The 14,613-nt window shown below is 37.6% G+C and overlaps 2 protein-coding genes and 1 long non-coding RNA gene across 3 annotated transcripts in view; all 3 read left to right on the top strand.

The window, feature by feature from the left end:
• Nucleotides 1-7,117, top strand: part of LOC138966633 (jouberin-like) — a 77,838-nt gene extending 70,721 nt beyond the window's left edge. The window contains exons 29-33 of the mRNA XM_070338926.1: nt 279-341; nt 1,135-1,297; nt 1,744-1,781; nt 2,259-2,344; nt 2,599-7,117. Coding sequence (XP_070195027.1) covers nt 279-341; nt 1,135-1,297; nt 1,744-1,781; nt 2,259-2,344; nt 2,599-2,659 — 411 coding nt within the window. The 3' untranslated portion in view covers nt 2,660-7,117. The remainder of the gene's footprint in view (nt 1-278; nt 342-1,134; nt 1,298-1,743; nt 1,782-2,258; nt 2,345-2,598) is intronic.
• A 545-nt stretch (nt 7,118-7,662) lies between these two features.
• Nucleotides 7,663-14,518, top strand: LOC138966636 (trafficking protein particle complex subunit 5-like). The gene is made up of 7 exons (XM_070338928.1): nt 7,663-7,812; nt 8,140-8,228; nt 8,686-8,812; nt 12,348-12,405; nt 12,650-12,709; nt 13,132-13,196; nt 13,659-14,518. The coding sequence occupies exons 1-7, from the start codon at nt 7,747-7,749 to the stop codon at nt 13,755-13,757; spliced, it is 564 nt and encodes a 187-aa protein (XP_070195029.1). The 5' UTR covers nt 7,663-7,746; the 3' UTR covers nt 13,758-14,518.
• On the top strand, nt 9,309-12,056 carry LOC138966638 (uncharacterized). Its single transcript, XR_011455728.1, has 2 exons — nt 9,309-9,615; nt 10,501-12,056. It is a non-coding gene; the product is annotated as an uncharacterized lncRNA (long non-coding RNA).
• Nucleotides 14,519-14,613: the final 95 nt, after the last annotated feature.

Consider the following 14,613-nt stretch of genomic DNA (forward strand, 5'->3'; position numbering starts at 1 on the left):
AAATAGAAAACATGTTCACAGGTTGATGATACCTGTGTGTGTGTGTGTGTGTGTAAGAGAGAGAGAGATAGGCCCACAGAGAGTCAAAGAGGGGGGGGGGGCACACACCCAAAAGGAGAGAGTGAGAGGTGACGGGTATGAATGTGCATTCCTATGTTCATTCATGTGCATATTTCAGCGCGCATCTGTCTTGATGTGTCTTTTCGTGAGTCTGTCTGTCCATGTTGGTATGTTGGTTATATGTTTCAATTAATGTTGCCTATTTTGATTTTTTTCAGTCACAAGGCAAGGCCCAGTTCACCTTCCAGTCTCCCCTCGGCAGCACAAAGAAACAAAAGAAGGTGCATATCATGCTATTGATGGAATGTGTGGTTGTGTTCAGCATGTCTTAGCATTGGAAGATGTACCCTTGAAAACTGATTCCTGGGTGCATATAGCTATAACTTTCTGTGATTTTATTCATGAACATTCTGGCAGGCAGTTACTGAAGTTTAAAAAAAAAAGTTTTTTTTACCAAGAAGAGTAATAATCAGCCAATAGCACTTGAAACTGTGAATGCATTTTCATACCCCACATTGCACCTAGGCTCATTGGGAAGAGGAAAAAAGATAAGAAAGGACCAGCACACAGGCAGGGTGAAAGCCTTTTCATTTTGTCATGTTTACCTCACAATGAGTGTACCATCACAGTGATTTGTTGAGCAGACAGTACTTCTGGAACTGCCCAAACTTTTCACTGCACGTGACAGTAATGCTCTGATAAGGTGACACTATTTAGCTGAGGCCTAAACAAATATTCAGTGTTTCCTGACCCTCTTTTTTTTCTCCTGATCCCAGATTGCTTTTTACCCTTAAAAAAAAAAAAGATAAATAAATAAATAAAATAAAAATAACGAAACTCGATTTGGCAGACTTTACAAGGAAAGCTACTCTTCTCTGATATCTAGGGGACTTGGCTCACACAAGTTCCGGACAATAAAAACCCACATGCACGTGGGTAAAGAAAAAAGAAGACTACTCCTTACAAACAAAATAAAGGAACTGACCTATGGACCCTTTTATTTTAACTTTATCATCGGAAACAAACAATTTTATTTTTTGCCTTACAAAAAAAAATGTTCATTCGTTGTATCAGGTGGTGGCGCTGTATGACTACAAGGCGCAGCGGTCAGATGAGCTGACCATATTCAGTGGCGACACCATCCTCCTGCTGTACAAAGATGGCGAGCAATGGTGGATGGGAGAACTGGCCGACGGCCAGCAGGGATTCTTCCCGGCTAACTATGTCGCTGCTGCTGGTGGGTGTACTCTCACAATACTCCTAGGAATACAGGAATTTATTGTATGGAACATTTGAATGTTTCAAGTTTTGTTTGTTTTTGACTCACCTGATGAATCAAGAAAGTCTTAGTAATGATGGCCATCTGTCAGTTGGACAAAAAAATAACAGTTTACGTTTTCTCTAATAATATTGAATCTACAGCTTTGAAACTTTGCACACTTCTAAGGTTTGATGACTTCCAGCCATGCCCCAAGTCTGCTTGACCCTCATCAATTTTGTTGGGTTTATGTCATGAAGGCACTCTGCCTCCCAGAAAAGGTTTTGAAAAAATTTGCATTATTTTGTGAAGATACAGTACACTAAAGCACAACACACAATTTAGTTTCTCTCAGTTAAAAAGAATTGAACAGTATGTAATTCCTGCTGTTGAACCATGCGTAAGTGTGATTGCTTTTCTTGCAGACGATGATGAGGAGGAGCAGGAGGCTGCCAGAAAATCGGTAAATATGGTTTCCTTTTGTGCTAACCATAAGTGAAATATATTTATGAAATTATTATTCTTTTCCTTAGTAGTGAAATTAAAACTTTGAAGCTTTCGGTCACATTTTTGTCTGAATTTGGTTGGTCCAGTTGATTATTTCATTTCATTTCATATTTTTTTCATCCTTTTGCTGGGAAATTTGGGTCACTTCCTCCCAGTGGAAAGCTAGCAGTAACAAGAGCTGTGCCACCCAGGTGTGTGCATGTTTAGTGGTAAGCATGCACCTGTACTTCTGGCAGACTGACCAAGATTGTTAATGAGCCACAGTGCTGACATGGGGATGGGACATGGATACTATCTCTGAGTCTACCTCGACACACACACCCACCTCCCTTCTCCATTGCCTATGAATGCACATATGACATGTAACCCTTGAAGTTTTATGGTAATCTGTTGGAAGCTGTTTCACAAATGGATGTTTCTTTTTATTTTGTAGTACACTGCTGTGAGGACGAAGGAGGGAGAGCTGAAGTTCCTGTCAGGTGGAGAAGATTCAGATACTGAGGTCGGTGGTTCTACAAGGTAAGCATCTTGTTTGCAACGACGTGTTCATTTGTATGGTAAATTAAAACGCAAGTTTGCAACTTTTATGAAACATCTAAATTAAAGAAACAAGAAAGGTTAGTAATTTGAACATTTAATTTTTAACAAAACAAGTCGTAGAGAGACTCAATTTACGCATTGATTTAATTTGCTCATCTCTGACAGATAAAAAAAGCAGAATTATGTTATATGGCAGGTGCATGAAGACGTTCATCTATTTCTGTTTGTTCCAGTAATCTCCGAAAGAGCGGCCAAAGCAACGGCAAGAAGAAGAAAGTGCACTACGGAGACTGAGATCAACGGTCTGTTGTGATGGACTAACAGCATAGAAATAAAATGGGTACAGGGCCGATACTTCAGCAAAATTGTGAATGTGTACTTACAATTCAACTGCTATACCAGCAGTTTGAGTATTGAAAAGACTGTGGAATCTGGGTGTCTCCTTTGTACATTAGAGTTCTTTGAAGCAGATCTGTTGTTCCTGATTTTTACTCTCAAATAAGAAGTATGTCTTTTTGATTCTGTATTTTAAGAAACAATCTTGCAGCTGTCATGACATTTTTCTGTGACTTTCACACGAAACAGGGAAAATAAAAGGTATGCTAATTGCATGGTTATTTCAAGAATGCATTTACTGTACAGTATAGCAACTTGATTTGTGGTAAATGATTTTCATGAATTCTCTTGAACAGGGTCTTGCCATACAAATGACTTTGCCAGTTTCTTATTTGTTACTGCATTCCATATACCTCCATTGGCATTTTCCCTTTGTTTGGTTTTTTGTCTTCACTGAAGCCTAGAACGTTCTCCTGATATCACGAAACAGGAGGTAGCCAATAATTTTCATGACAAAAATCCATTCAGAAGCTTTGTCTTGTTTCAAGTGAATCTCACATTCTACTCAGCATTTCCCATCCATTGGCTTACAGAGTCTCCGCTTGTGCCTTACACTTGCATACTGCCATGATCTTTTTGGTGCTCGCCCTTGGAAATCCTACAGTGGTACCTATGATAAGAGGACATGCTTGGTACCCTTGAAACATGCCCTGCATTGCAGATGTCTTTGATGAAAGGTACATTTTGGTATTGTTTAGAGACCAAGAGATGGGAGAGGGTGTCTTTTATTGGGAGGTGTTCTCTCATTAGAAGGGTCTTACATTACAGGTACCATTGCACTGTCTTTGTGATTCCTACATCCTGAAATCCAGTGACATAAGCTCTAAGTTTCTGGACAGTAGTCTAGTCAGAAGTCAAGAAGAAAGGGAACTCTCAAGCACTTCTCTGACTATGCTACACAGTTTTCAGATCTCCATAAGTACAATGTACACATATTGTGTTGAAAATGTTACCATAAAGAGAAAGTCAGTGAGGTCAGGTGTGACCTTTGACAGATCCTGTGAGTTGTAAATATCTTGTACACATGCTAACATGAGACCATGTAAGCTGTCTGTGATATGTAAATAAGAAGGTAAAGCTTGGTGCATAACTACATATTCGTGTATGCTTTTAATGTTATTGTTATTTTCTGTAAAGTATCTGTTGTAAATGTGTACAGCTGTAGCAAGAATAGATTGTGCCTTGTGCAAATTATTGTATATATATATGTACTGATTGTAATGCTGTTCAGGGATATTATAATTTATTTTGAAGCAGATGTATCAATTTGTTTAATATGTACTTTTGTTTAGGCAAGGATTTAAAATGTACTCTCAAATATGCTTTCATTTTAATACTGTACTCAAAGCTGTAGTGATTTTAAACTTGATATTCGTTGTCTGTTTACTTTTTGTGTTGTTTTGAATTGGAGTTAAAAAGCAGTTATCTTCTTCTGTCTTCTGCGTTCGTGGGCTGAAACTCCCACGTACACTCGTGTTTTTTTGCACGAGTGGAATTTGACGTGTATGACCGTTTTTTACCCCGCCATTTAGGCAGCCATACGCCGTTTTCGGAGGAAGCATGCTGGGTATTTTCGTGTTTCTATAACCCACCGAACTCTGACATGGATTGCAGGATCTTTTTCGTGCGCACTTGGTCTTGTGCTTGCGTGTACACACGGGGGTGTTCGGACACCGAGGAGAGTCTGCACACAAAGTTGACTCTGAGAAATAAATCTCTCGCCGAAAGTGGGGACGAACTCACGCTGACAGCGGCCAACTGGATACAAATCCAGCGCGCTACCGACTGAGCTACATCCCAGCCCCAAGAGCAGTTATGAATAGTGTATTGATTTCAAGACGTAGGTGGTTTTTTTCTGATCTTGGTATTTTTATCTTTTGTGTTTTTGTCCGTTTTGATTATTTATTTTAAATCTTCTGTTTTATTTTCGTTGAATGGAATCTAGATATCTCCTCCCTTCACCTACCCTGCGGCCCTATGCTCCACAGGGAGTCTACAGGAATAAGTCAAGTCAAGTCACCTACCCCAATGCCGTCTCCCTGCTATGTTGAATCTGACCTTTGGATGTATTTTCAAGCACAAGATAATGAAATAAACGACGACACAGATGTCTTTGTTTTATAATGATAATAATAATATATAATAATAATAGTATATAATAATAGTAATATATAATAATAATTAATAATAATTAATAATAATAATAATAAATAATTATAATAAGGGTATTTATATAGAATGTACACTGCTGTCACTGTGCCTTGTAAAGTTAGAGGTTTTGAATCAAAGCAGAAATGTTATCATGCTGGAGACTGGTACTCGCAGAACTCTGGTTGTCTAAGGTCAGATAGATTTCTTTTCGGGCTTACCAAAATTGTTCCCGCAGTGGGGCACTGCGGTTATGAAATTAAAAGCCCCTCCTGTTTTTGGAACCGCAGGAGCTTTCTAGTTTGCTGTTAGGTAGATTTTTGGTTCCTCTTTCCTGTCATGCTCTCTTTTTCTTCATGAATTCTTTTCTTTTTTCTGCCTTCTTGCTCATTCACCTGTATTTTTTCCAAAAATCTCTTCTCTTGCCGCTTGTCTCGCGATTCATGTATAGTTTAATCTGTTAGTGTTCTGATGTAAGTCCAGCAGTAGATAGGTTAAGCCTATTTTAACATACTGGAAACTGGTAATCTTCCAGTAGGTATTAATTTAGTTTTACTAAAGCCTGCTGGGACACAAGTAATGGGTTAGTGCATTTGTAAACAGGAATCGCTTGACAAGTGGCCCCCTTCATCCCCCCCTTCCTCGTCCTGATATGGCTCTGCATAGTCGGCTGGACGTTAAGCAACAAATAAACAAACAAAAATAAACCAAAATTGTTGTACTTTAACCTTTGCTGACCGTCGCGATATAACCTTAAACGGTTGAAAACGACGTTACACACCAAATAAATAAATAAATAAAATAAATAAATAACCTTTGCTGAAATATAGGTGCTTGTTAGGTGTATAGGAGTGTTTTCTTAGTCATTCTTGTTTTTTTGTACCGCAAGTACTGATTACCCCTAGAATTACGGATTTTCTGTTGTATGATTCACCGAGATTAACATGATAGAAGTGTTTATCTGCTAATTTGTTGCTTTCTAGACTTATAACATGTTTTTAATTTGTATGATTTCTTTCATTGTATTGTGTTTGTTTCCAATTCAGTATGTAGTTTCAAAGACCATGCATTTGAATGTAAATCACCTGTTTTATTGATATTGCATTTTCCTTTTCTTTTAAACATTCATTTGACCTCCTTCTCAGGTTATCAGAATATCCCATCATGACAGAGTCAGAATAGAAATCTCAGTAGATTTTGTGGGAACAATTCTTCAGTCAGTTTTGCTTTTCAAAGATTATTTCTGTTACATGAAGTTTTTGCTAGGGACAAGTTTAATTTTTTTTCTCATTATTTTCATCACATTTTTTTAACATCCAGAGTTTTAATATCATTTTTTGACTCACATGCGAAGCAAAAGTGAGTCTATGTACTCACCCGAGTCGTCCGTCCGTCCGTCCGGACGTCCGGACGTCCGGACGTCCGGAAAACTTTAACGTTGGATATTTCTTGGACACTATTCAGTCTATCAGTACCAAATTTGGCAAGATGGTGTATGATGACAAGGCCCCAAAAAACATACATAGCATCTTGACCTTGCTTCAAGGTCAAGGTCGCAGGGGCCATAAATGTTGCCTAAAAAACAGCTATTTTTCACATTTTTCATATTTTCTCTGAAGTTTTTGAGATTCAATACCTCACCTATATATGATATATAGGGCAAAGTAAGCCCCATCTTTTGATACCAGTTTGGTTTACCTTGCTTCAAGGTCAAGGTCACAGGAGCTCTTCAAAGTTGGATTGTATACATATTTTGAAGTGACCTTGACCCTGAACTATGGAAGATAACTGTTTCAAACTTAAAAATTATGTGGGGCACATGTTATGCTTTCATCATGAGACACATTTGGTCACATATGATCAAGGTCAAGGTCACTTTGACCCTTATGAAATGTGACCAAAATAAGGTAGTGAACCACTAAAAGTGACCATATCTCATGGTAGAAAGAGCCAATAAGCACCATTGTACTTCCTATGTCTTGAATTAACAGCTTTGTGTTGCATGACCTTGGATGACCTTGACCTTGGGTCAAGGTCACATGTATTTTGGTAGGAAAAATGTGTAAAGCATGTGAGTCGTATGGGCTTTGCCCTTCTTGTTATATATTTGGTTTTTTTAAATTACGAATTTTAAGTACTTATGTTTTCAGTACAAATGTCAGAATATCATAGAAACTGTTGAAATAAAATCAAACTTTTGATACTGAAGACTGCATATGTGTCTTTGAGAGAGAGAAAAAAAAAGAGAGAGAGAGAGAGAGAGAGAGAGTTTGTGTATGTGTGTGTTTGGGGAGGGAGGAGGTAATCAGCTTTCCTTTTGGCTTTCCTTTTTTCTCAAAAATATACTATTTGTCAGACAAAAGTCGTGCAAATACAGAAACTGCTGAATGCATAATTAAGCATGAACTCTTGGTGATCTTTTGGCAAGATGTTTGCCTGTCTCAGTGTAAATTTGAAATTAAATAAACATACTAATTCATGAATCAAACTTTTTTTTAGATGAATAACACCACTGCACTACAGCTGAATACAACTTCCACAAGAGAACCTTTTATCTGAACGTACACACATAAACAGCAGACCGTCCCTGTAGCCACGCCCACATCTAGATTTCCCAACTGGCTGTATTCCCAGATAGTTTGACTTTAATTAAGCATTTGTGTTGGTAAACTGCATCATAAATGCTTAAATTTAGCTTTCCATCGTGACCAGGCAAGCTTTTTGTGTCACTAGAATCATTATAAACGGGGTATTTGATCACAAATAAGAAATTTAGGAAAAGTTAATTCTCAAATGTCACCATTCCTGAAACGGTTCGTGATTACCTTGTTGACAAGATGGCGTCCATAGGAAAACAGAAAGCTTCCAACCTTGACAAATCCCTCAGTAAAGGAAAACCAGAGGTTTGTTCATGTTATTTTAAGATATATATCATTCTTTGAATCTGTCACTCTGCTTCCGTCTGTTCCTATAGCAGAACGACACCATATGTTTTCTCCAAACCAAGACTGCAGCAGAGAGATTGCAGCTGCAGTATTCATAATTCATAGCAGCAAATAAATACTGGATACATGGTGTGTGTGTGTTCACAACTGTTTATCACACAGTAAATGTCAAGGTTGGTTCGTCATGCCTTTGTAGGTAGCATTCATTTTCACTGCATGGCAATAGCACAGCAATTCTGCAGAGCAAAATGTCCGTCTTTTGATACCCACGATTCTTATTTTCAGGTGAATGTGGCTACATTTGCTTTGCTGTTCTCGGAAATAGTGCAGTATTGTCAGAACCGAGTCTACACAGTACCTGAACTTCAGAGCAAGTGGGTTTTATTTATCTTCACATTCATTTGGTATCATGATGTGCAGAATAGAATCTGATAAGTGCAGAATAAAAATTACTTGTATTTGATTTAGAGCAGGTATTGTTGCTTAATCACAAAGCCTGGTCTTCAGAGAAGTTCAAGTTACGTACTCTGAGACTTGTACCTTTATGTGGTATTAATGTGCTGAAAAGTGAATGAAATCCAGTACATTTTATGCACTTTACTGGCACTCACGGAATCTTGGTTGGTAATGCCTGCTCTTTATTTGTTGGTGGATGTGTGTTAGCATGTGAGCTCACATGCAAATGAGTGTGTGTCACTGTGTGTGCTGTTTCTGATTTGCTGTTGTTTGAGCTGATGATTATACTGTAACCTAAAGTTTACTTTTGCTCCGCTCGTCCTTATTTTCCTTTTGAGGTACACTTCATCAAGAAACTAAATCTTTCACTTCCAGGCTTGCTGAGATGGGACAACATGTAGGCACTCATTTGCTGGACGTCCTGTTTGTCAGGGAAAAGGGCTTTAAGCGGGAGATCAAACTTCTCAGCATGCTAATCTTTATCAAGTCCAACTTTTGGAAGGTAAGTTTATGGGGTAAAAAAGAGTAAAAACAGATATATATATATATATATATGGTCACAGGCACAAAATGGCGTCGAGTCAGAAAAAGTGATACAACCTCCGGAAAAGGTCTCTTGTTGATGCTTCTTTTTTATTTAAAATCGTGAACATGAAGAGCATTGACGAAGAAGGTATTTTTCTCGGCTCGGACATGACTCCGTAGCGTGTGGTTCACGTGTGCGGAATATAATCGATGTTTTGTTGGTGATTATTGACGGTGATCTGTTGCAATTCTGTGACACCAAGTACAGTGTGCTCGGCAAACTTTCCCATACTGTCAGATCACTGTCCAAAATATAGAAAAAATACGGAGATTCTATTCTGAAATGGTCGGTCTTTCCCTTGCAAAGTTTGAAGTGCCCCGAAATTTGCCGAGTCGAGCTTACCGGAAGATTACCATAGGCTAGAATGTACGTCGTACTCTGTCGTGATTTTCCGGCCGAGTGTATTAATGAGCCGACATTCATTCTCAACTTTTAGAACAACAAAGTTTTTGTTGATTTTCGATGAAAAATCATTCTTCTGTGTGAAAATAAGTTTAAAACACGAATCCAATGATAAACAGCGGTACGGGAAAGGTTTTTCGGCCAACTGCGTGATGCGTCGTGACGCGTTAGTTATGTACTATATTTTCTTCCGCGCATGGACTCGTTTCTACAAGGGGTGTGAACAAACTTTGTTTACTGACTTCCAGCCATGCGATCGTAGTTTCATTTGAAGAAGTCTGCGTTTGAAACGAACGAGAAATAAGAGAACACAGGAGGTAAGTGTTTTGTCGTGATTCTTTGAAATGTGTTATGTACACAATGATGGTAAGTTTTATCAATTTTGTAAGTCATATTGCTGTTTGAGACATGTTTTGTTTGTTTGTAACGATGGTTGAGTGCAAGTCGAAAATATCGCGCGCTAAACGAAGTCTCCGATCTGACGCACAATGAAGAAATTTTATTTTGATTGTTCAGATACGAAGGTGTTGTCGTGACGGATAACGTACGATGCATGGTTAAGCTAATACAAATAGAATCTTTGTACAAATAGGTGGAAAACATTACTATGTTGATTTCTTTTGTTCCTGCGTTGAAAGGGACTTTCTGACGGGCTAGGAAATCGGTTGAGAAAGTACGGTGCGATGTTCATAACGTCACATCATGAGATTACTGTCTTCGGGCTAGGCGCGGAATATTTACCATTTTTATCAATGATTTTCTTTGATTTTCGTTCTTTCAGGCTTGTGGTTCATTTTTTGTTTGTTCTTTGTAAATGACCGAGTTATGAGATTCAGACTTTTTTCTATGGGATTCGTGTTTTCTTCCATGACTGCGTGTACATAACTTCACACGCCTTTAGTTCGAGATAGCTTGTCTGGGTGACGTGTGACATTATGTACACGTTATTGAAATCTTGTTCTGAAGGCTGTGCAATTGAGAGTTCTCTACTACGATCAAATCTTGTTCTTTTTTGCTAAAAGAATTAAAAGCTGAGCAGTAGATGACTGCATTCAGCTGTTTTTATGACCCTGAAAATGTTCATAACGTCACATCATATCGTTTTGCTGTGATGATAGCAGATAGTGTAAAATCCAAACATTATAGCAAGCATTTCAGAAACTATACATGCATCTATAATTGCAAATCGTTTTTTCTTTCAGATCACAAAAGCTACTGCTGAGGGAGCCTGGGAGGTCTTCCTGAGGAATTGGGCTGTGGGAAGAAAAAATGTTTTTTTGTTTTTTGTTTTGTATACCCGTGTGCAACATCCTGCGAGTCTTCAAGGAGGACGGCTACATGATGTCCCTTGAACACTGGGCTTTTATTTACATGTTTGCTGCTAAATCTTTCAGGAGGCATAGCCTACATGAGACTTATGGCCGAGACCAGACTTTTTTGTGAGCTTCAAGATTTTTATTTACACATCCTGTTTTAACCATCTTCAGAATTGATAACTTATTTCACAATCATATTACACTTATATACTTTTTCATGTATTCTTGTTCCTATGTCTGTTGATAAACAGTGATCATTTCCCAACTGACAAAATCTAAGTGAGCAGTACTCACCAGCACTCAATGCATGAAAGATAATCTCCTGTTGTAATGTTATGTACACATTCTAATTTTTCTTGCATTTTCTGATGATGATCTGAATTTATGTTCCAGGGCTGCTAGTTGCTTTTTTATTTGTACCTTCTGTGTGTCATTTGTTTTCTTATAATTTCTGCCTTTGTAGGTGTGCATCTGTTTAAGATACATCACTCAGAATCCTAGGTGTCTCAGTGTGGCGTTATGTACAATGTATTTTTCCCTCTTATCTCTTACCTGCTACATATGTTATCTTGTTTTTTGATTTAAAATGGTAACTGTGTCCCTTTGCTACTAATTTCTTTCTCAGATTTGTTGATTGTAGTTATTTTGGCACCATTTTTAGCTGATATGGGCACTTTCATCCTCTGACTTTGCGTGCCGTTATGTACACATAGGTTTCTTTTGCTGTATAGTGGATTTATGGTGGTTTCATCCACAACTTTTACTTCCTAAGGGTTCTTCTCATTTATTTGGAGATGTCCATACATTTGTTTGCCTGTTGGGTCAGAATGTTCTTGTTTTAATGTATCTGTTTTGGTTATGTCACGCTGTGATGTTATGTACAAAGTTTGACTGCTGCTGGTTTTTTTAATTGTCTAGCCCCTATAACCGAATTTTGCTTGTTTGCCACTTTAACTTCATAGTTGTAAGCATTTCTAACTATATTTGATGTTGGTTTCATTCTGTGTGGTTAAATTGTTGTTTTAATCTCGATTTTTTAGCAATTATTTACGGATGAAGTGAAAAAGGATGTTATTCCTTTCATCCTCTGTGATTACATTTCTCCTTGCTGTGGCTGTCTGGTGTCTATCTCTTTTACATGTGTTTTGTACTGAGGGGTCAGAAATCGTCTTTTGTCACCTTTTTTGTTGCATTTTTGTGATATGATGTGACGGTTATGTACACAATGCTCTAGTCGGGTGTAATAATGTTAGATTTTTGTTTTTGGTGTTGTTTTGATATTTAAAGTCATTTAATGTGGGTTTTTTGCTTGGGTTATGTTTATTTTCTGTCATAGTGCACTTGTAAGGTTAAATGAAGTTTGTGACGTTGTGACAAGTTATGTACATATGCCGGGATTTAAATTTACTAGTTTGTTAAAAATAAACTACTTTTTGAACTTATAGTGTGTTTATGAGCTTATAAGTGTGACTGGATTTGTCTAGCCTTTCTTTGTGTGTCTCCTTTTTAGGCTAAAAGTTTTCCTGAGCATGTCACAGTTTTAGACTCCTTTTCATGCCTATGTACATATATATGTATGCATGTGAAATAAAGTCAGGGGTACAACAATTTTCACAGTGTGGGAATTATTTATTTACCGTTTTGTTGCTGTTGTTGATAAATTATAAATTCTTTGTGGCATCTGTGTAAAAATAGAACATGTTTGTCTCTACTTCAGCTATTCTATGTTTCAGACTGTGTATGGAAGAGAAGCAGAGAAGCTGGAACAGGCGAATGATGATGAAAGAACTTGTATCCTTTGAAAGAAAAAAGTTGATTTAGTTGCTGTCTGTTGTCCTTCAGTATGAAGTATTTTGGGTGCAGATTTTGTTAATTGCAAAATTAATGAAAATTAGAAAAAAAAGTCCATAATTACATATAGGATACATGTATGGGATGCATTCACATCCTAAGTGCCAGCTATGAATGCTTTAAAAATGTTTTGATTGATGAAAACTGTATAGTCTTACCTAAAATTACCTTGACATACTATCAGATTATATAATTGAAAAGGAGCCTCTGGTGAACAGATTCATCTCTGTGCCGAAAGACAAAGGTGGGTATTTTCAAGTTTTGAATACAAAACTGAAGCAATGACTGTTTATGATGAACCAATGACTATCACCCGTGGTGATATAACCTTGAACGGTTGAAAACGACGTTAAACACCAAATAAAGAAAGAAAGAATGACTATCACAAAATATTAGTGGATTTAACAAGGAAAATTGGACCTTATTTACACCAAAAACATTCTTCATAATCGATTTGTTTCAAGTAGAAATGTTATTTGTACTTTCAGCAGTCTGTACCACAGAGTTTTATATCATTGAGAAACATAATGACATTAAAAGTACAAATTCAGCCATTCATGCATATATCTTATTCTTACACACACTTGGCCCTTGAATTTGTATGCCACCCGAAGAAGATGTCAACTTTTGTGCAGAATTACAATGTTGTGCTGTGTCATCTTGCAGGTAGCTTGAACTGTGCTGCCTTCACTGCTGGTATGCTGGAAGCTGTCTTGAATGGTGCCAATTTTGTAAGTTTCCTACTTGTATTTGTCTCTCCATATTTGGTCATAGTTTTAATGGTGATATATGTAATTTCCACTCATGAGATGGTGCACTTTTGAAATTTGCACTGTGTTTTTTTGCGCTGCTTTTTTCATGAAGCAAGTTTGTATCAAGTATCATAGAAAGAATGAAGAGATCATGTGTATGATTTCACACTACACTGTAGGGCACTTGAAGCTTTTTCATTCTAACAGTTCGGTCTTGCTGAGCTGAGGTGCACAATTTCAAAGCAGCATTGCATTTGTGAAAGGGTAGAGAGAGATGAGGGTAGGTTGTACAGCTTGCCACAGTTAAGGAAACTCAGTGTTCAAAACTCCAAATCTTCATTGATGGTTGTAAATGTCATGTGACCCTTTGCAGCAAGGGCAATGTTTAGCCATTCTGAATCTTTAAACATTATTTCTGGAGTTATTTTCTGTTGTGTACAGCCTGCCAAGGTGACGGTTCATTGGCACAAGGGTACCTGCTTCATGATCAAGTTTGACGAGTCGGTCATAGCCAGAGACAAGATGATCGACAGTCGATAGGAAATACTGTATGTATGCATAAGACACAAATTGTCCTCTGGTGCAGAGGGCTTCCACTTTGAAAGTTTTGATGAGCGTGTTGTAGTGAGGGCTTGGGAGATTGATGGTTATAAGGGCTGTGCTTCAGTTATCAATCAATCAATAGGAAGCTTATATAGCGCGTATTCCGTGGGTACAGTTCTAAGCGCTTGTCGACCTTCAGTTCAGCGCTTCAGTTTTCTTTGCTTCATGGAGGTTATGTTTTGTCATACTAGAAACTAAATATGAGATGTGCAATCAAATGGTTAAGAAAAAGGAAAGGACAAACAGTCCTGTATACATTGGGGAAACATACACAAAAACAAACTTGTCATGCAGTAGAAGTAATGTATTCTGTTTGGGGATGATTGCATGTGATTGTTACATCGACTAGTATATTCTGATGATTCTTTTGGACTGAGAAGTAGAACTAATGTTTATTACACAATTTACATTTTGCATTCAGTTTGGAGATGTTCTCAAGAACACAGTGCAAGTCGTTTTTCTGATGTTGTTTCCACATGTTTCACAGTAGCAACACACTTGTTAATTTTTATGAATGTGTGCTTTTTATTTCAAGATGAATGTTAGTTTTTTTGTTGACAACCAGGAATGTGTCTTCCCCACACAGGTATGATGTGGAGTTGCAGAATAATTTGTTGTTTCCTTCTGTGTGTAAAGAACTTTGTTGTGGATTCCATATTTGTCATGATTTAGTGAACAATAAAGGAGACTGGTGAAGAGTATGTCTTTGGTTTACTTATGAACCGGTGCTTTTGCCAATAATATTTCTTGGTGAAGAAGTCTTTCATATTTCAACAAACAGAGGCGTATTGAC

The sequence above is a fragment of the Littorina saxatilis genome, linkage group LG5, assembly GCF_037325665.1.
Source record: "Littorina saxatilis isolate snail1 linkage group LG5, US_GU_Lsax_2.0, whole genome shotgun sequence".
NCBI classification, from domain to species: domain Eukaryota; kingdom Metazoa; phylum Mollusca; class Gastropoda; order Littorinimorpha; family Littorinidae; genus Littorina; species Littorina saxatilis.